Source organism: Spodoptera frugiperda, chromosome 8 (assembly GCF_023101765.2).
Source record: "Spodoptera frugiperda isolate SF20-4 chromosome 8, AGI-APGP_CSIRO_Sfru_2.0, whole genome shotgun sequence".
NCBI lineage: Eukaryota > Metazoa > Arthropoda > Insecta > Lepidoptera > Noctuidae > Spodoptera > Spodoptera frugiperda.
In genome coordinates, this window is record NC_064219.1 from 9,419,523 (window position 1) to 9,437,621 (window position 18,099).

At 34.3% G+C, this 18,099-nt stretch overlaps 1 protein-coding gene across 4 annotated transcripts in view; it reads right to left on the minus strand.

The window, feature by feature from the left end:
- Positions 1-6,697: 6,697 nt before the first annotated feature.
- The window catches only part of LOC118275339 (uncharacterized), a 178,692-nt gene continuing 167,290 nt past the window's right edge, over positions 6,698-18,099 (minus strand). For all 4 annotated transcript variants that reach the window (XM_035593247.2, XM_035593248.2, XM_035593249.2 and 1 more), the window contains 2 exons: positions 10,771-10,939; positions 6,698-8,421 (listed from right to left, as the gene is read on the minus strand). In XM_035593247.2, the coding sequence (XP_035449140.1) occupies positions 7,777-8,421; positions 10,771-10,939 (814 nt within the window). In that variant the 3' untranslated portion in view covers positions 6,698-7,776. The remainder of the gene's footprint in view (positions 8,422-10,770; positions 10,940-18,099) is intronic.

An 18,099-nucleotide genomic window follows, 5' to 3' on the forward strand; every position in this document is an offset into this window, starting at 1 on the left:
TGTGCTGGAAAATTATTTAAATACATATTGCCATACGTTCAATTTGAGACCACATAAAGTATTCTTTGAAAACCGACGTGAAAAAATATTACAAACTCAAAAATTATATACAAATATGAAAAGGAACTAAACGCTTTAGCAAAAGTAAAGTACCTAATAGTCAAACATCACTTGTTCAACTATTTAAAACCGACTTAAATCAAAAAGAACATTTGAAATAAAAGCATCCAACAAAAAGGGTTTGCTCAATGAATTACAAAACTCCATTCCATTAATACGCGTTGAGTAACACCCAATCGTTACGTATAGTTTGGCTCCAATAAGATAAACAAACAATTTTAACAAATGTTGTATGAAAACAAATAAAATGTCTGTGGCATTATTTCGAGAACAAAACACTGACGGCACCTGGCAACTTAGCGTGTCATGAAAATTTACTAAAAATAAAATGTATCCCTTTTGAAAAAGTGAGGGTTAGGAACAGAAGTTTCATTGTGTAGTGTTTTGCTAGTAGAAAGTGTTTAGGACACATTTTTGTTCCTGAATAGATTGGTAAAAATACAGACCTATAGATATTATTTAGAACCCATTAATGTTATAAGTGTATACCAGTTGCAACTGGTGAAAAATAAATGTCATGTAATAGGGATTGAGCTTATTGGCATACAATGACCTTGATATTGATATTGATCAGACTCCATGATATTGCTGTGCACTATCTAGTGGGTTACCGGGGCTCAGGTTCAAAAATCAGGAGTAGTAACGGCGTGGTTTTTAGTCAGTAAGAGTCTGATGGTCTCGCTCTTGTCTCGCCCATATGCGTGAGAAGTCTTTGGACATACCATGATATGACTGTCAATTTTCTAAAAACCAAAAAGCCTAAAAATTCTTTCACCGACCCTGAAATGGAACAAAATCAAAACTCCTTTGTTTGAAAATCATGTTCGAAGCATTACTAACAACTACCAATCACATAATCTTCCCTGAACAGTTTTCCTTCTGCCTCTTATCTGTGCAATAAAACTTACAAACCGCTTACTCTGTCGTCACAAAGACGAGGCGAAGGCGACAAAGATCGTAAACGTCTTAGTACTAAAATTAAATTGTGAGCTCCTTAATCAAGTGATGAGCCTATTGTAGCAAGCAAATTATGTGAAGATTTACTGCTGTGCGGACTGAAAGCGGGAAGGAATGTTAGAAAAATGCTTTTTTAAATGTTGAAATTGAAGCGGAGTTATTTTAATTAGTAACTGAAAATTGTTTGTACGTTTTGTTGGCAAATCTTTGGCTTAACAAACGATAACACAAGCATTAAATCACACAAAATTAAAAGACCTTTACCAACTAACTACAATACTTGGCATGATTATCATTGAAAAAAGTAGTTTCGACTATATACCATTCAATTTTTAACACCAGGTTCAATTTCTAATGCCAAGCCATTAAAGATTTCGGGCAACGTCGTGCGTCTGAACAAGCTGCTCATGATGAAGTCCCTTTGTGACTCAAAACTAGTAGAGCTTTTCTCCACTAATAATAATACGTGAGTAAACCGCGATTTATTATGTCTCGACGATAGTTATTATAAAAATATTTCAGAAATCAATAAGACGCTTGGGAATCAAACCTAAGATATCGGTATCGTTATTGCCTTACAATGACTCCATCACCAGTTTACAAGGGAAAACACAAATATCATCTGAATTTAACGACTTCTGCACTTTAGAGCCGTTCAAAATCTCTACAGATTACGGCAGTCACCCAGCCACAGACTATTTATAATCGTTCAGTTTAAAGACTCAGCGGTTTACACTGAATTTCGAGACAAACTTGTCTCATAAATGACATTCCTCGTGGCCTGAACGTTGAAGAATTATCGTTTCAAGTTCTATTTGATGAATTCAGGCGTTGGAACTACCATCCAGCTTAAGGTGAGCTATTCTCGCGTTCGTGTTCACTGTCAAATGTACTCGGATGGTGGATGTGTGATACTTTGTTTGTAGGGTGAGTGTGAGATCTGTTGGTGGGGAGACTATGTAGCGTAATTATTTGCTGTACAGTATAGATAAAATGTTTGTTGTGATTCAGGTAATGACAACTTTAATATAGGTAATAATCCTGGTCTTAAAACAGGTTTTTGGAACATCTTTCTGGATAACTTTAATTGCTTTTATTACCACACTAGCATCACAACAAACTTTTTGTGTTTTATCATAAGTTTGTTTATCATACATTTTTTACATATAGTGTTTAATGATACACACAATACTTCATCAGTAGTCTCAGTTGTTAAGCTTACAAAGTATTTATGCACCTAAATATACAACATTGTCAACATTTTAACAATCTAATTTAAACGTGTGGTTACCTTATTCGCAGATCTCACAAAGTTGGGCGACATATCGCGAAGTGAAGAGAGGGAGCTAAGCAAAGGATTTTGTATCTTAAACTTAAGCGGATAAGAATTAAATCGTATTGTTAATGGAATTATTAACACGTGTACTAATAAATTAAACTGTGAGATGAGTTGTTATATTATTTTAGAAAAGCAAATGGAAGGCATGAATATACAACAGATATAGCAGTTTGCAAAACAAATAATTTGTACGGATTTCGAATATCTCGTAGCAGATATTTGAGGAACTAAGAATGTTGTGAATGTGGCGTTCGTGCTTATTTTATGTGTCTCTGTGTGTGTTTTCAGCTTATTCCTTTAATAAACACAATATTGTTCGTAATTTATGAAATGTTTGTTAGTAACCAATCGTTGTGAAGGTATGAACATAAATTGGCGTTAATAAAACAATTTGTTAGTTGTCGTGTTTCATAAGTTGTTAATAATGATGTTCTACAATTAAATTCTCCAAAAAGCCGGCAACGCACTTATAACGCCTCTGGTGTTTCAAGTGGCCATGGGCGATTGCTTACCATCAGATGATCCATCTGCTCGTTTACGGGTTTATTCCATAAAAAAACAATATATCTTTGTCGACTGGTGTTATTAACTCCATTAAAATAACATCAATATTATTTCACACTTTGAACCGTCTGAAAATATTAAAATAGAAAAAAATCTATTAAGATATTGAATGTGACACTTGAAGCTCAATTCGCACTCGAGACGACTTGAACCAAGTCAATCTATACTATTAAAAGTCTACATAATATTGTTTACCCTTTATATCAAATAACAAAACAACAGAAATAAAACATTCCACGACTACCAAAAGGTCTCTTCATCAGATTTCATCAGACGTCTTAAATCAAAGCCCCGAGTATCTCCGAGGATTCCCGAAGCTTCCCGAAGTCCAACTAAGCTACACTTAGTTAGTTTTTAATTAAGATTGAGAGTAATCTACGCTACCGATTGTCCACTGTACCGGTAAAAGTCATCGGGAGACTGAAAAGCAAAGTTGTCTTGAAGAAAATAATCGAAAATACTCTTTTATTTTCTATTGAAACCGGTGACTGCTTCTTACTGAAGGAACCTACAATATGTGTGGTCGGATTTGCTAGTTTAATAGTTTTTTGAAATAAATAGGTAGATACTTATTAGTTTATTGTATTATTTGTTAATCTTACAAGATTCCCAACTGAATTACGAAATAAAACCTGCCACAAACTGTCGTCCTAGGTCTGGATGTGACCCACAACGGAAGAGAGAAGAATCCTGGGCCAGGATGTTTTTAGGCAGTAAGAGTCTGATACTTAAACTCTCACCTCGCTCAAGGCCAAAAGTCATTAGATGATTTTAACCTAAAATAATAGGTTAGTTTTATAATCGTTATTTAGTAATCTCATGCATTAGATTTATATGCATGTCGCAAACCCCAACTATGCGCAACCTGAAACACAAAACTGTCATGAGATAGAGATTTTTCCCATTTATAACATAAATCATTTTTACAAACCGAATCTTTGTTTGGTTCTCTCTATTTATGTCTTTATACATACAATAGAGAAATTTTCGACAAGAAACTAATATCACTAATAGATACAAACTCAAAACACTCAAGTACAGGAACAAACAGTATATAATTAATACCTTCATTTAGTAGTAGCGACAATTCTGCCGGTGACAGGACATGCGTCATAATTCTTAGTTTGTTTGTTTGTCTGTGCTGTTAAATATACGAGTTCTTGCACTCTGGTTTGCGCATAAATCAACGCTGCCTAGCGGCTTATTAATTTTATGATGCTGTGTTGCTGGATGTGGCAAGCTTTGTTAGTTTTAATTTGTATGGAAAAGAGAAAATGTTGTATTTATTTTTGTGTGTATACGGAACGCTCCTGAAAAACACTTTTTTTGCTTTCGTTATTTTAATCATTTTTGTTTTCGTGTTTTTCATACAAACATCAGCCTTAAGCATTCAATTATAAGTATTATTGTATAAAAGAAACATTGCAACAACTATTTCTTTGAAAATAACACTCGCTTTTTACCGTGTCTGTTCGCTTGCTTGAGACGTTTGGGAGCATTCCGTTTACATCCTGTATTACTCGGTGTTTACCTAGTGCTATGTTAGCCGGGTACAGCTAGGTTAGTCAGAATGATTTATAAAATCACACACAACGGGCTGTGTGTCATGTCATGGGCGACAGTTCTCTGCTGAACTTTGGGCCTCTACTACATAAAAGAGTTAGTCAGAATCTTCACTGTTGGCAAGTTGAACATTTCAGATAACAGAGAACTCCTAACAGAGAATTTGTATGAAACCTGTGTGAAGGCAGGCAAACATTTTTGACTGACACGAGCTGTTTGTTGTAGATGATGATGATGATGTGATTTACCAAAGATAAACACTTAAAATTATTCCAAATTATTTAAATTTTAGTTTTACGATAGTTTTCTCCAAATTAGACGTATCCAGAAACCCTAAAGCAATGTGAAGGTAATAATATAAGATTGTATCTAAGGTGCGATTGTCGAGGCTTGCACTGTGACGTATATGCGGGATTTTGTGTACACCTCGCAACAATGTTGGAAACTTTCGGAAATAAAACTGCTACTACACGTATATCAAGAGTCTGAAATAGAAATCACTTATAATAAATACCGTAACGTAGTAATTAAATATTTATGTAGGCTCCAGTAAACATAGACCAAAAGAAAATGCCTAAATTGTGCTAATTCTAGTGTAAGCAGCAGCTTAAATCTATAAATTATAGTCCCTTTAGTTTTTATACAACCCAATGGTAGAATTTCATAGCTGCCGTAGAGCTGACAATTTATTCTACTCTGTCTCTGTCATCACCATACAGTTTCCATAAGGGTGCGCTATGCTGCGAGGATATAATAGCTAAGCTGTGAAACTACGTGACCTTTTCTACTGATACTAAGCTATGTAGCGGTGCGAGTAAGATGTGCTATGAAAATGCGCCACCGCAAAGTAGCTGCGCGAGGATGATTCGCAGCTACGTAAGCTCTAGTATGCGAAGTATTGATAGTAGGAAAGACATTCATAGCACGCAACCATAGTACGCACATCCATAGCACACATCCATAGTAAAAACACGCACCAACACGCATCCTTCCATATAAAAATAATATATCTTAGTTGAATCTGTTTCATCATCAATGTGTACCCATGGATATGATTGTTGGATGCCAAACGCATCCACAGCAACGTAGCATAACGTATCTCTGGTGGAAAATACCCTTATACCTCACTATCATTTTGCCCATTTCTTTTCATTATCGTTATTCACACTCACTTCCATTTTCATAAGACTACAGCTAAAACTAAAAACAGTACTATAATCCCCACTCTAAAACTACTTCAGCAAATTAATCTGTTCTCTGCTAACTGTACAGAAGATAACTCTATTTGTACCCGCCTCGCGAAGACGTTTCGCGGTTATTATTAAAAACTTGTTTCTTGCAAAACGTTATGAATTGTGACTAAAATAGGAAGCCTGGTGCTTTGAGCTCGTTTCTGTTTGTTGTTTTGCTACTGCTTTGTGTAAAATCTCTTTGATTGTTCCTTGTTATTAATGGTAGATCCCTAGAATTGCTTTTAGTATTGAAAATTGCTTTCAGGATTGAAACTGGTTATATACACAGTAGTTTTGGTGGTTTGGGCTGCGAAGCAATAACAGTGCTTATCATCAGGTGATTAATAAAGAAGAATAAGGCGAACCTCGACTAAAAAAAAAATCCGAAGTAAAAGTCTAGTGAGGCAATGATTTTATAACCAACTCTCATTTTTAATCTTTCCTTTCTAAAATCTCAAGCGATTCACCTAAAGATCTGCCAATTTATTTTCGCAGCTTAATAATACCTCTCGGAACTATTCTTTCGGGCAAAAGCCTTCCATTGTACGTAAACCATAAAGATGAAATTTAAGGGGGTTGTTAGATAAAGATAGTTTAGAAACCATTTTAGGATTAAAAAAGGGAGAATGGGGTATAAACAAATGGATCAAGCCCCTTGAGGCGTATGTAAGTAGCTAACGCATAATATTAAATCATGCCTTTAATTCCATGATATATCAATATGCATGCACATCATATGGCAGAGGTGCATATATCAATGTAAGATTTGTCAAGACTTTTGTTCTACTTCTGTACCAGTCCAGACTGTGTGATGCTACTAAATAGTGAACTAATCCGGGAATCGAACCCGAGGTCCTTTTCTCAGCGAGGTGAGGAGAATAGAGCATGAGTACCTAAGCATAGAATACAAATAAAACAAAGGTTTCTTAAAAATGTATTTATTTTTCATTTTATTGTGCTCTTCAATATTTATTAAACGGACATCTTGTCCCATGAAATTTAATTACATAATTGTTGCAACTCTCGATACTATACAAAAATGAAACAATAAAATCGAATAAAATAAATAGTTATTACTTAAATTAAATAAACAGAATTAAAAACAAAAACAATTTTCCGACTACGTACGGTAGATACAATAATTTTCAATTTACAATACAAACAAAATTCTTGGGTTTACGATAGGGAAAGAAATGTTAACGTAGAAATATAAAAGCAGACTAAATAAAAAGCTAAAAAAGCAGCAGAGTCGAAATACTTTTAGAGTTGTAAAAACAAATCGACGGATAGGAATTCGATACATTAACTTTAGCACCAAATTACAAAATCAGATAGTAGAGTTAGTCCAAACAAAAAAAAAAACGGTGTGATAAATATATTTGAATGAGAAGTGGTACCTTTAATATGATATGATTATAAAATTCAACTTACTATTCTTAAATAATTAATTTAACTACAATTTTGTACATTATCTACAAATTCAGAAATTCATTTACATCATTATCCCTCCATTGTTTTTACACATGATCAATCATTAACTTGATAAGGTTCACAATTATTGTGATAATTTAAGGACTAGTTCGAAACTTACTAGGACGAAACCGCTATAGCTACCTAAAAATATGGTCACATGAATTTTGTACAAAACCATCGCTATACCAGCTAATAAAAATAACGATTTCATCAAAATATCGTATCGCTAAAATCTACAGGGACAGACCTCCTAACAAGCAATAAATTTTGTACAATCGTGTAGAAAAGTAGTCCCTAAGACGTTTAAGGTTCATAAATATTCGACAGTAACTAATATTCAACGATTAAGTTCACCGTCTCAGAAGGCATGAGAGAATTGAGGCCGCTGAATAAGTTAGGCCGTGAAAGACAAAGTAAAACTACTAAATGCAAAATTGATTACATTAACTTTGATTCTTCACCATTCACTTCGTCACTGGAACTGTTATGGCACCGTCACATCAGTAGCCGAGAACACGACATTTCCGTTCATGACATCGGTATTTCTGCAGACAATCGGTGTCTGGACGATGCCCTAGTACCACATGTCCCGCACGTATTATTACTATAACCAGAATCGGAGCCGAACGAAGAATCTCCACTCGGGGGCTTCGGTGATGCCCGTGGTCCTCGCCAACAGGCGATTCCGGGCAGTTCACCGCCAGGCCATGCTCCGCCAGCACTCATTGGTAACGGTCCTTGCGGTCTCGCACCAACCGTTCCAACTTGGGGATACAGTCTCAATAAAGCATCCAGAAGAACACCCTCGTGGAACTCCGTAGGATCAGGTGGTCCGGGTGGATGGATGTGACGCTGCATTCTATGCTGCGCTCGTCGTCTTTCCAAAGATTTAGGTCTTCTGTCCATTCGCTGTTGTCTAGGCCGATGAGGAAGCGATTGTGGAGCTGGTGGTCGAGAACAGGTTCGACAAGGCGCTGCTTCTCCGACAAGACTGAGCTCGTCTTCAGCGAAGTGGTCGTCACTGTGTAAGGAGTCGTCTGATCTATGGGGCAACTCCTCGTAGAGTGGCGCCCCACAGGTGTCACCACCACAGCTGTTGCCACCTCGCCATGTACCACCGGCACCGCAGACAAACACTCGGCTCGGGCAGTTCGGTCGTTTTGTTTCAACCATCTGAAAAAAAAATTAAAATAATAAGTAAATCATTTCTATTTATCGAAATATTTTATAACTACAACACTAGTTAGATAATGGCCTATAAAGATATTTTAACTGTGAAAATGATAATAGTTTAGACATAACAATAACTTTTCACGATTTATTTTTGCTAACTAAGAATATTTGAATTTATTTTACAGAGCAGATTCATAAATTGAAATCTTGAAGTTGAAACATTAACAGGATCACCAAAGTTAGCCAAAAACTAATATTTAGAGCAATCATAATTTCTTGGAAGACTAATCATACAAATCTTTTCAAACTTGATTTAACGTAAACCCTTTACCATTCAGATCTATTGAAAAGTCAATTATAAACATCACAAGCTAAACCTAGACTAAATAACAAGTAAGTAGAGGATAAATGGGAAACTTTGACAATTTAACTAGATCTCAAAACTTGGGGTAATTCTCCAAATTTTATAGGTAACGTGTAATAAGTTTACAGGTTGCTTAAATGTTCAGACGAAATTAAATTTGGTGTTTGACAGATGCTAGATGAAACTGCTACGTTCCAACATGTGTTAGTCGACACAAATTAATGCCGACAGCCTCCGTTGGTGTCGAAAATAGCTCGAATCTTCGACACTAAGAACAAGACTAAATACACAAGGTTTCTGGGATTCTAACAGTTTCTTGTAGAGCAATTTCATTAAAACTCACTACACAGAAACTAAATACTAACTTGAATAATACTCTAAATAGTAATTTGAACTTAGTAGCTTCTAACACAAATGGTGCAGAAACGGCAATAGTTTCCTACGAGATAATTTAATGGAAAAACGATATTATTTATGAGTTTCTCGATGTTAGAAAAGGCCGTGAAAGAAATATATTCGTCACCTATCAACGTCCGGTGCGTGAGAAGGGTACACTTAAACAAATAATGAGTCCAATGAATATGGACAGGACAAATGGAGTCGGTAACGTTGAATGACAGAAACCATTTCATTACTTCTTCCACAAAGATATGTCAGGTCATCTACTAGATTAACTTTGAAAGCCATTGGACCCTCGTCTCTCTTGCGTGTTTCTAAGGCATACAGTTTACGCTCTGAAGATTCTTAGTCCCGAGGTCTGTCAATATTAGGGTCCCAAAGAGTGGTACTCCAAAACCGTGCGTTGTTTTAGTAATGAGTCAATTTTCTAGATTCTTATTATTACGACTTCATTTAATTGCTTTGCTTTTTGAAGTTTTATTTTCTCCTAATTGAAAATTCTTCGAATCTATTATGTGCCAAAACTATGATGTATTAAAAACGAAATGGTTTGCTTATTTCAAAATTGTATTCTTTAGATTTATTTAATAGTATTGTTCTACCATCATAGAAGAATAGTAAATTCTTCGTTAAAAGAGTATATTTACATTAAAATTATTTTGTTAGTAAAGTATTTTATATTCCATTATCTCCTGTCAGTTTCCAGTATCAAAATAAAAATAATTCGTCCTTCGTATCCAAACATTTTACTAAAACAACTCAATATTTTCGCTGCTCTAGCCTGGCCCGATATTTTATTTATAAAATTGATCCCGCTGAAGTGATTGACTAGCAATCACTTATTTCTGAACGTTATTTCTTAAATGAAGTTGCTCTATCGGCTAGCGTGGACCAAATAGATAAATTGGATGGATTTGAGTGACAAAATGAAAGTTTTAGCGTTCACCCAAGAAGAATTTAAAATGTTAAGTAACAAAATATTATGAAATTGATCTTTACCTAGTCACTAGCGGACCCGACAGACGTTGTCCTGTCTACACGTCTTTAATTTGAAAATTTTAAACTTTTTTTAATAAGCTAAAACTTTCTGGACCTTTTTGCTGAAAATTGTTATTCAAATGTTATGACAATATCAAACGTCATTAATATTTGACACTGCGATGGTAGCGCCGTCTGTCGGATCCAATGTAAAACATTCCAAAATCAACAACTACTGATAAATTAAAAATTAATCAAAAAATCATTGTCCAGCGGACAAAATTGTGAATCTAAACCATTCTCAGATCCTCTTGAACACACACAAAAAGTTTCATCAAAATCGGTCTAGTCGTTTAAGAGGAGTTCAGTGACATACACACGTACAGAAGAATTATATATATAAAGATTATTATAAATGTATTTTGGAGAAAGAAAACTGTCATTTTCTGATGCTAAAACATACTTAGGACCCGAAATTTTTCAATAACTACATTTTTTAAATAACTATTGATTTTTTTAATAACTAGGTATATTCTTTTTTCCTAATTCATCAGGCATCTAGTCATTTCTTCTAGAATACTAGTTTGTATTAGATATTGGTTCCTTACCTCCAACTGTGGCTCTAGTTCAGGTCTGTGTGGTAAAGGTGGTCTTCTGGGAAGGTCTTGCAAGTCTTCGTATAGAGGAGCTGGTGGCGGAGCTCTGCGCTGGGAGCCACTGCCTTGTGTTGGTGCTGATGACTTCGACGGGAGTAGATTGGTGACTTTCCGTTTATGTCTGTGGAAGAAAAATGTTGTTGTAGAATTAAATTGGTCTTTTAAAATATTTTGTTTTACTGGTCCTTATCTAAACTGATCTCTTCTTTGACTTTCAAATGATACTTGTGAAATCACAAAGGATTATACTCATATAAAGCCATGGACAGGATGGATACTAAACACAATTATTTGCCAGTCAGTAACCGACCTAAAAAAATGGATTCCATATTTGACTGCATTAAGCACCTACTATTTATTAGGTATATTTTTTACATCGCATCTTTATCAAGATTGAATAAACTACTAAACTTATACAGCCTATTTAACGGTCAAAAATATGACATTATTCCTATCAGCGATCAACAATATTCAACCCGGATGAAACTTGGTGATACCAAGTGCCCAGTTATATGAATGAGATTATCAATAAGTGATATGGATGCAACGTTATTGTATATGGGAGCTTTGATGGGCTATAAAATATTCTTATTAATATATGTCTAAATGCCGTATTTCTACATTTGGCATTTGGCCTTATTTTTGAGTTAAATAATGCTTTAGCTGATACAAAACGTTTACGAAAAGTTTATTAAGTATTTTGGAGCTAATGATTGAGAACATGTTAGCAGAAATTCTGTAGTAGTAACTATAAAAGTCACCGTACTACATCAGTAAAATATAATTACTGTATGAGAACAATAAACCTTAATATTGTTTAACATTTAGTAACTCATGAACAAAGAGGTAATTTACTTTTAATTTACGCTTCAAGCTTAATCATAACTTCGACACGTTAATGTAATTTTCTAAAACTAAATACACCAGCATTTTCTATTTCAAAACCTATTAATCAATTTCAGCAATAAAGCAATAAGATTCGAGTCATAATATTAATTAATTTTACTTTTTGATCCTAAATTATTTGGAGTGATCCTATTGAGAGCACTTGTGAAGAATTGATTGGTTGTTAAAAGCCAAAGTAATTGACGAATTAAAGCCAATTACTATGATTATTAAATTGAGATCATTTTTAGAACTAATTTATTTATTGACAAGCTTTGACACATTTGTAAAATATAATTTGTGGAAGAATATTTATAATATTAAAAAGGGGGCTTACGTTCAGTACCCATAGTATAAGTTTGCTTTATCAGAGGTCTTAGTACGACTTTGTTATACGTTTGACGAGATCGAAACCAGAGTGCGTTCGGTGCTCTGATTGGCCAGCTCGAATGAACCAACCAATGAACAATCAAAGCGCTGAACAAACTCTCGTTAAACGTAAAGCAAACTCATACTAAGGCTACAGAAAAGGACTCTTGTTGATATGATGGTAATAATGATGATGAGCAGACTCCATTGTTTACACACAAACATTTTTCTATAGGTTATCAAACGAATGTTCAACAATACAAAGAGTATTTTCTTCAAAATATTATCAAGAGTACATTAGTTCCAGTTCAGTTATATTCTACCTTTCAATTACGTATAAAGAAAACTTATTATAAACACATTAGATACGGCAACTTCACTTCCCAAAGCAGATGTTTTAATTTCATATTTTTCAACATATTATTTTTTGATAGAGTGGTGTTTGAGAACTGTGATGGGTTCTGTATTACTTTTATTATTTGTGTAAAAGGAAAGTATTGGAATTCAATCGATCTTTGTTATGTGATTGAGTGATATGAGAAATATGGGGAAATCCGGCTCGAAAAGCAGGATGGGTGGTTTTTAGTCAATAAGAGTCTTACACTGCCTAACCTAGCCCTAGGCGGCAGAAGTCGTTGCTTTGACTACCAACCCCTCCCTTTAAAAACAGATGCCTAAATAAACACAATATTCATTTAGGATTCAGTTCAATTCGATTTTATTTTACAAAAAACTATAAAAGACACCGTATTGCATTGCATTGGACACCTTTTAAAAATCAGCTTACGGTGTTTGCATTACTAATACGGATCTCTAACTTCAGGTAGCGGTTTCGGTTTTTGAGTACGGATAATTTTATTATACGAAGGACTAATCACAGGGTTGTTATAATTGGGATAATTCGAATAAAGTGCGGTCTAGCAGATTGAGATGTTGCGGTAAAAAAATGGCATATGCTTTTAGTTTTTTTGGATGCATTTTTTGTTGATATTTACTTTATAATTTTAGTGAAGTGGATTTTGTTAGTCAGGATATTATTAAAAGCTATTGAATCGTTGGTATAATGGTTTGATAATATTAATATTAAATATTAGTATTACGATTAATAAGATTATGATCAAAAGGCTTTTTGTTTGCTTTGGGAGCACTTGAGAATTATTTAGAAACTAGTTTTGGTAGATTAAGGGTAAAAAATATATTGCTTTTAATGCCTTGGTTTTAAAAACTATTTAAACACAATTTCACACTAAATACCTTAAATAATACGTGTGTAACTTACTAAACCAACCAAACAGATTAAGTATTCCCAAGCTTCACGTAAACAGCTCAAAAAGCTATAAAATTAAAATCCGAAACAATAAAACTTGGTAATCCTGCGTTTTTTTCGTGTACAAATAATGTCGGTTGCATGCGACAAGTCGGTGCGACAAAGACATCGTGCGCGAGTCGTGTCGACCACCCACTGGAGAGAGCCCGCGGATATTGTAGTCAGTGGATTTTGAAGTGGCGTTTGACACTTTTTTTTTGTAACTAACATTGTTTTTTTGAAGTAATGTTAAGATTTTATTTTAATTGTAATTATTGTTTGTTTAAGTTCTATAATTTAACGTAACTTTTTTATTAGAATATTACATTAAAGGTGTTTTTAAATGTTAGCATCTGTAACGCAAGTTGTGAATTAAAAGAAGGCAAATGATTATTATTGGAATATGTAAAATCGTATACTTGCTCTTAATTCATAATTAAGTTAAGAATCTTTATTTGAATTTCGGAACTGTGTTATTTTTTACTTTTATAGTCAATATTACAAAAGTCAATTGGGCAATGCAATTCAAACACACCATAGTTGTGGTACACCCAACGAAATCTACGTCGGCGTCGCATACCTTATCTGTTATCTCATTTTTTAAAGATAAAACTACTCTAGCTTCCTTAAAACATTAATCTAAACTAATCTCTATAATCATTCAGATAAAGTGGGTAATCCACTGAACTTTAAAGTTTGACATATGACGTATACAAACTAGTGGTGGGAAGCGAAACTTTGTGTCGCCCATCGATAAAACCAATAAAATAAATCAACTTAATACCGAGCGACAGTAACCAGTAAATAAAAATAATTTGATTTCATGTCGCGATTCAGTCGATATCGATAAAAAAATCTGTAATTAATTTACATACTCTATCCAAATCGATTGTTTAATTCTGTTAAGATTAGACCAATTTATGTGAATCGATTAGGTTATTCGAATCTGATTTTAATCGATTAGGAATGTTCGTTTCTTTGGGTTTAATAAGTAGATTGGTTGGTTATAAATATTTATTAGAAATTTAGGAAGTTTGGGTACAAGTTTCAAGTTCTACTAAGGAAATGAGTTAATGACAATTACGGAATAGATTTCTCGGAAAACGGTTACCGTTCGTACTTAAATATTAACTCGATTAATTTATTTAAGTTACTTGCAACGGGAAATGAAATCACCGGGAGCGAGAAATACATTACGTCACCTACTAGAATAAATAGTTTATAATTAAAGGGAAATTAAATTATAATGATCTTTCCTGTACGTTATAAGTAAATGGTATCTAGTATCTCTGTAGGGCTTATGTACCTAAGATATTTATTATTTACTTAAATAGTATTTTACATTAAATATAGAATAATGTTTTTATGATATGTAAAGAGGCGTATACTGCATAACACATCTAGTTTTCACCAGTTTACTGGGGTTCCAGCTTGAAAAGCAGGAGTAGGAACAGGGTAATTTTGAGTCAGTCCGATACTCTGTCTCGCCTTGCCTAAGGCGAGAAAAGTTATTGGAGAAAAGTTATTGGAGAAAAGTCATAATAAAAAGATTTCACCTGTTATGTTATTTGATGGATAATAAATAAAAGAAGAGCTAGATTTTATTTCAAATTCAGGGCTGCTATTAGGCCTACGCAGAATTTCTGAATAATACGAGTTACTCCCACGATCCTTAGGCTTTTTCGACAATGTACCTCCTAAAAGTAATCCATTAAAATGTATACCTGATCGACAACCACAATTTTGTATGTATGCCCTGAGGGTCTAAGTTAAGTACTAAATCAAAAAATATGTTTTCAAAAAATGGCTCCATCAACACTTTTAGTGCCTTTTATTTAGGAACGTGGTGACGAAAAATATATAAATAATAATAGAATTCGTGAAAAAATGTGAAAAAAAGCCATTTGCGATATTAAATTTTATGCCTCTTTTAATATCGCAAAATGAACGTTTCTTCCATTTGTTGGTACATAGAAATGTTTGAGGTTTTTCTCCGTCGTGAATATTAGAACCGGGCTTGACTTTAGTTGTACAACTTGGGATATTTGTTTGAGGGGAAGCTGTGAAATGATTTTACAATCATTGCCTTTCAGCAACCATTTTAAAGCGGTAATGAAAATATTTGTGGACTTGAAAGAATGATTATATATTTCTACTTATTCAACTACTAGATAGTTAACATTCAGAACATATAATTACGACAAACAAGCCACGATTCCAGTCTCATTGTTAAAATGAAGAATTCCCTTATTTTGGCCAACTTGTCGCGGAATAAGACATTATTTTGACATTGACTTTCGAAACGTTTCATGAAAAGATCAACTTTTAAATAGAGTTGCCCAACTCACTTCTACCATAACACCATGACACAACTCTTAATGAATATCAATTTCATTCACAATCAACATGTACATTCACAACACTTGAAGAAACCGCAATTCTGTCAACAGTCACAAGCAACACTCGCCTAATCATCCTAGTACTACTACAAAATCGTAGTCGACTTTAGCGTTTTGTCGATGACCGCAGGTGTCGTATTACTCGGGTCTCGGGTCTCGTGTAGTGGCACGTCACTAAGTCTATACGACGTATTATGAAGGTGATTGACGTCCACCTCAAGTTAGAAAGACGTGTTCATCGCATGACAGGTGTGATGCGTGACACTTGACGCGTGAAATGACGTAACGTGCTCGCCTGTCACGCATTTTTTTATTTCAATATTTTTTTTTTTTGTGAAGTAGGGTAACGATTTTTTTTTTTGGCTGAATTGGTAACGTGACGTGGTTGGGTGTTCCTTTTTTACATAATTATGTATTTTAATTTCAAATGTTATTGAAATTTTGTAACAATTTTTAAGTCGTAGAAGTCATTGAAAATCGCCTTAACAGAATGTGAATCAAAACCCAATACTTGGATCTCCGGAGCTGCGGGCTGCCTAGCAGGTTTACCGGGGCTCCGACTGGAAAAGCTGGAGTAGGAACGGGATGGTTTTTAGTCAGTAAGACTCTAACACTCCCTCTCGCCTCGCTTAGGCGCGAGAGTAGCCATAGTATGATTTTAACCGCTTAAAAAAGTACATGGATCTCAAAAACTGTGTAACCCTTTAAAATAAGTAAACCCCAAAGTTTCTAGTATGTTAACGCCTCTCCTATATACAATATACATGCCTATACATATACGAGTATAAAGTTGTGGTTACTCCCACACTTACATGGATACCTACAGCACACGCTAATGTAATTAGATTTACGTCAAAGTAACCGCACAATGGAGTAACTTACTAACGGGTATCGTGCTTTAATCCTGCTTCAGTAATATTAACTGTTACGTTTTGAATATTATATTTCTTACAATATTCATTTCGTTTCCTTTGTGGTACATTGAATTAGTTTGCGTTCGTTTTCAACGTTGTACCGTTAAAAAATATTACTGTTGAAAAGGTATAGTCTATGAATACTTCTTGGATCTAATATTGGGTTATATATAATATTACCCTTAAATTCCTAACCCCAAAAGGCCGGCAACGCACTTGTAACGCCTCTGGTGTTAGTATCCATGAGCGGCGGTGATTGCTAATCATCAAGTGATCCGTCAGGTCGTTTACCGGCTTATTCCATAAAACAAAAACTATGGGGCCTTTTCTGTTGAGTTCGTAATTTAAAATATAATACAATGAACTTACACTGAACAAAAATACAAGGTGACATCGAGTAAGTAGTATTACGATTCTTACATACGTGTTTTGCTTTCTACTCTTTCATGAATTGAATCGCACAATGGCTTGTTGCTGTATTACAGAATGAAATTCTGTTCACTGAAATCCAAACATCCTTCTTTAACCGATTCCGTTAAATATACATTGACATAATTACTATCACTTTGGAAATTAAGACATTAACTTAAGAAGAAAGTGTCTGAACTAGTTTACAAGTTTCGTAATTTTCCCAGGGCACTTTGGTACATGGTCATAAGCCCGTTGATAGGTCAAACCTCCAACTATCTACTAGTATTACCATGTTAACAAATCTTATCTATAACACCATAAAATTCCATCAGGTAGTATCCCAACGTTGATGGGGGTCCAATTAGAGCAACATCCGTTGATAACAGCTCAGTGAACACGCGTTAGGTGGCGCCTGGGAAGTGTGAGAGTGCCTTTAGTTAGACATTATTACGTGTCGAATGGAAATCATTAGAAATTTGATATGTCAATGCTGTCAATGGAATATTTCTTTTGAACGAAACAAAACTAGACTGTTTTTCATCAGCAGACTTAAATTTTTTATTTAAAGAAGCATAGGAATAGCAATTTTAATTCAAAAACATAATCTAACCACTATTTTAATGGCTTCTAATTTGTAGATAACAAAAAAGATCGTATTCAAATGATTATGAGAATAGACACTGAAATTCAGAATAATAAATTAATGAAGTCATTAAGACATGGTATGTAGAGCTTTTCCAGCCACACTAATGGACTTAGTAGCTCGTAAATATACAGTTTTTATTGCCAACTGCTTTAATAAACTACTTGAGTAATCAGGAAGATTAATGCAACGCTTATTTCACTTCCCTTCAGAGGGGTAAGAATATAATTTCTATTTATAAACATACACAAACGGAATGTAAACAACATTAGAACTTTCAACGGCATATTTCTTATAGGCCGATGTAAATCAAGGAGTAATAAAACGTCAAAATTATGACAGCACCAATCTCTA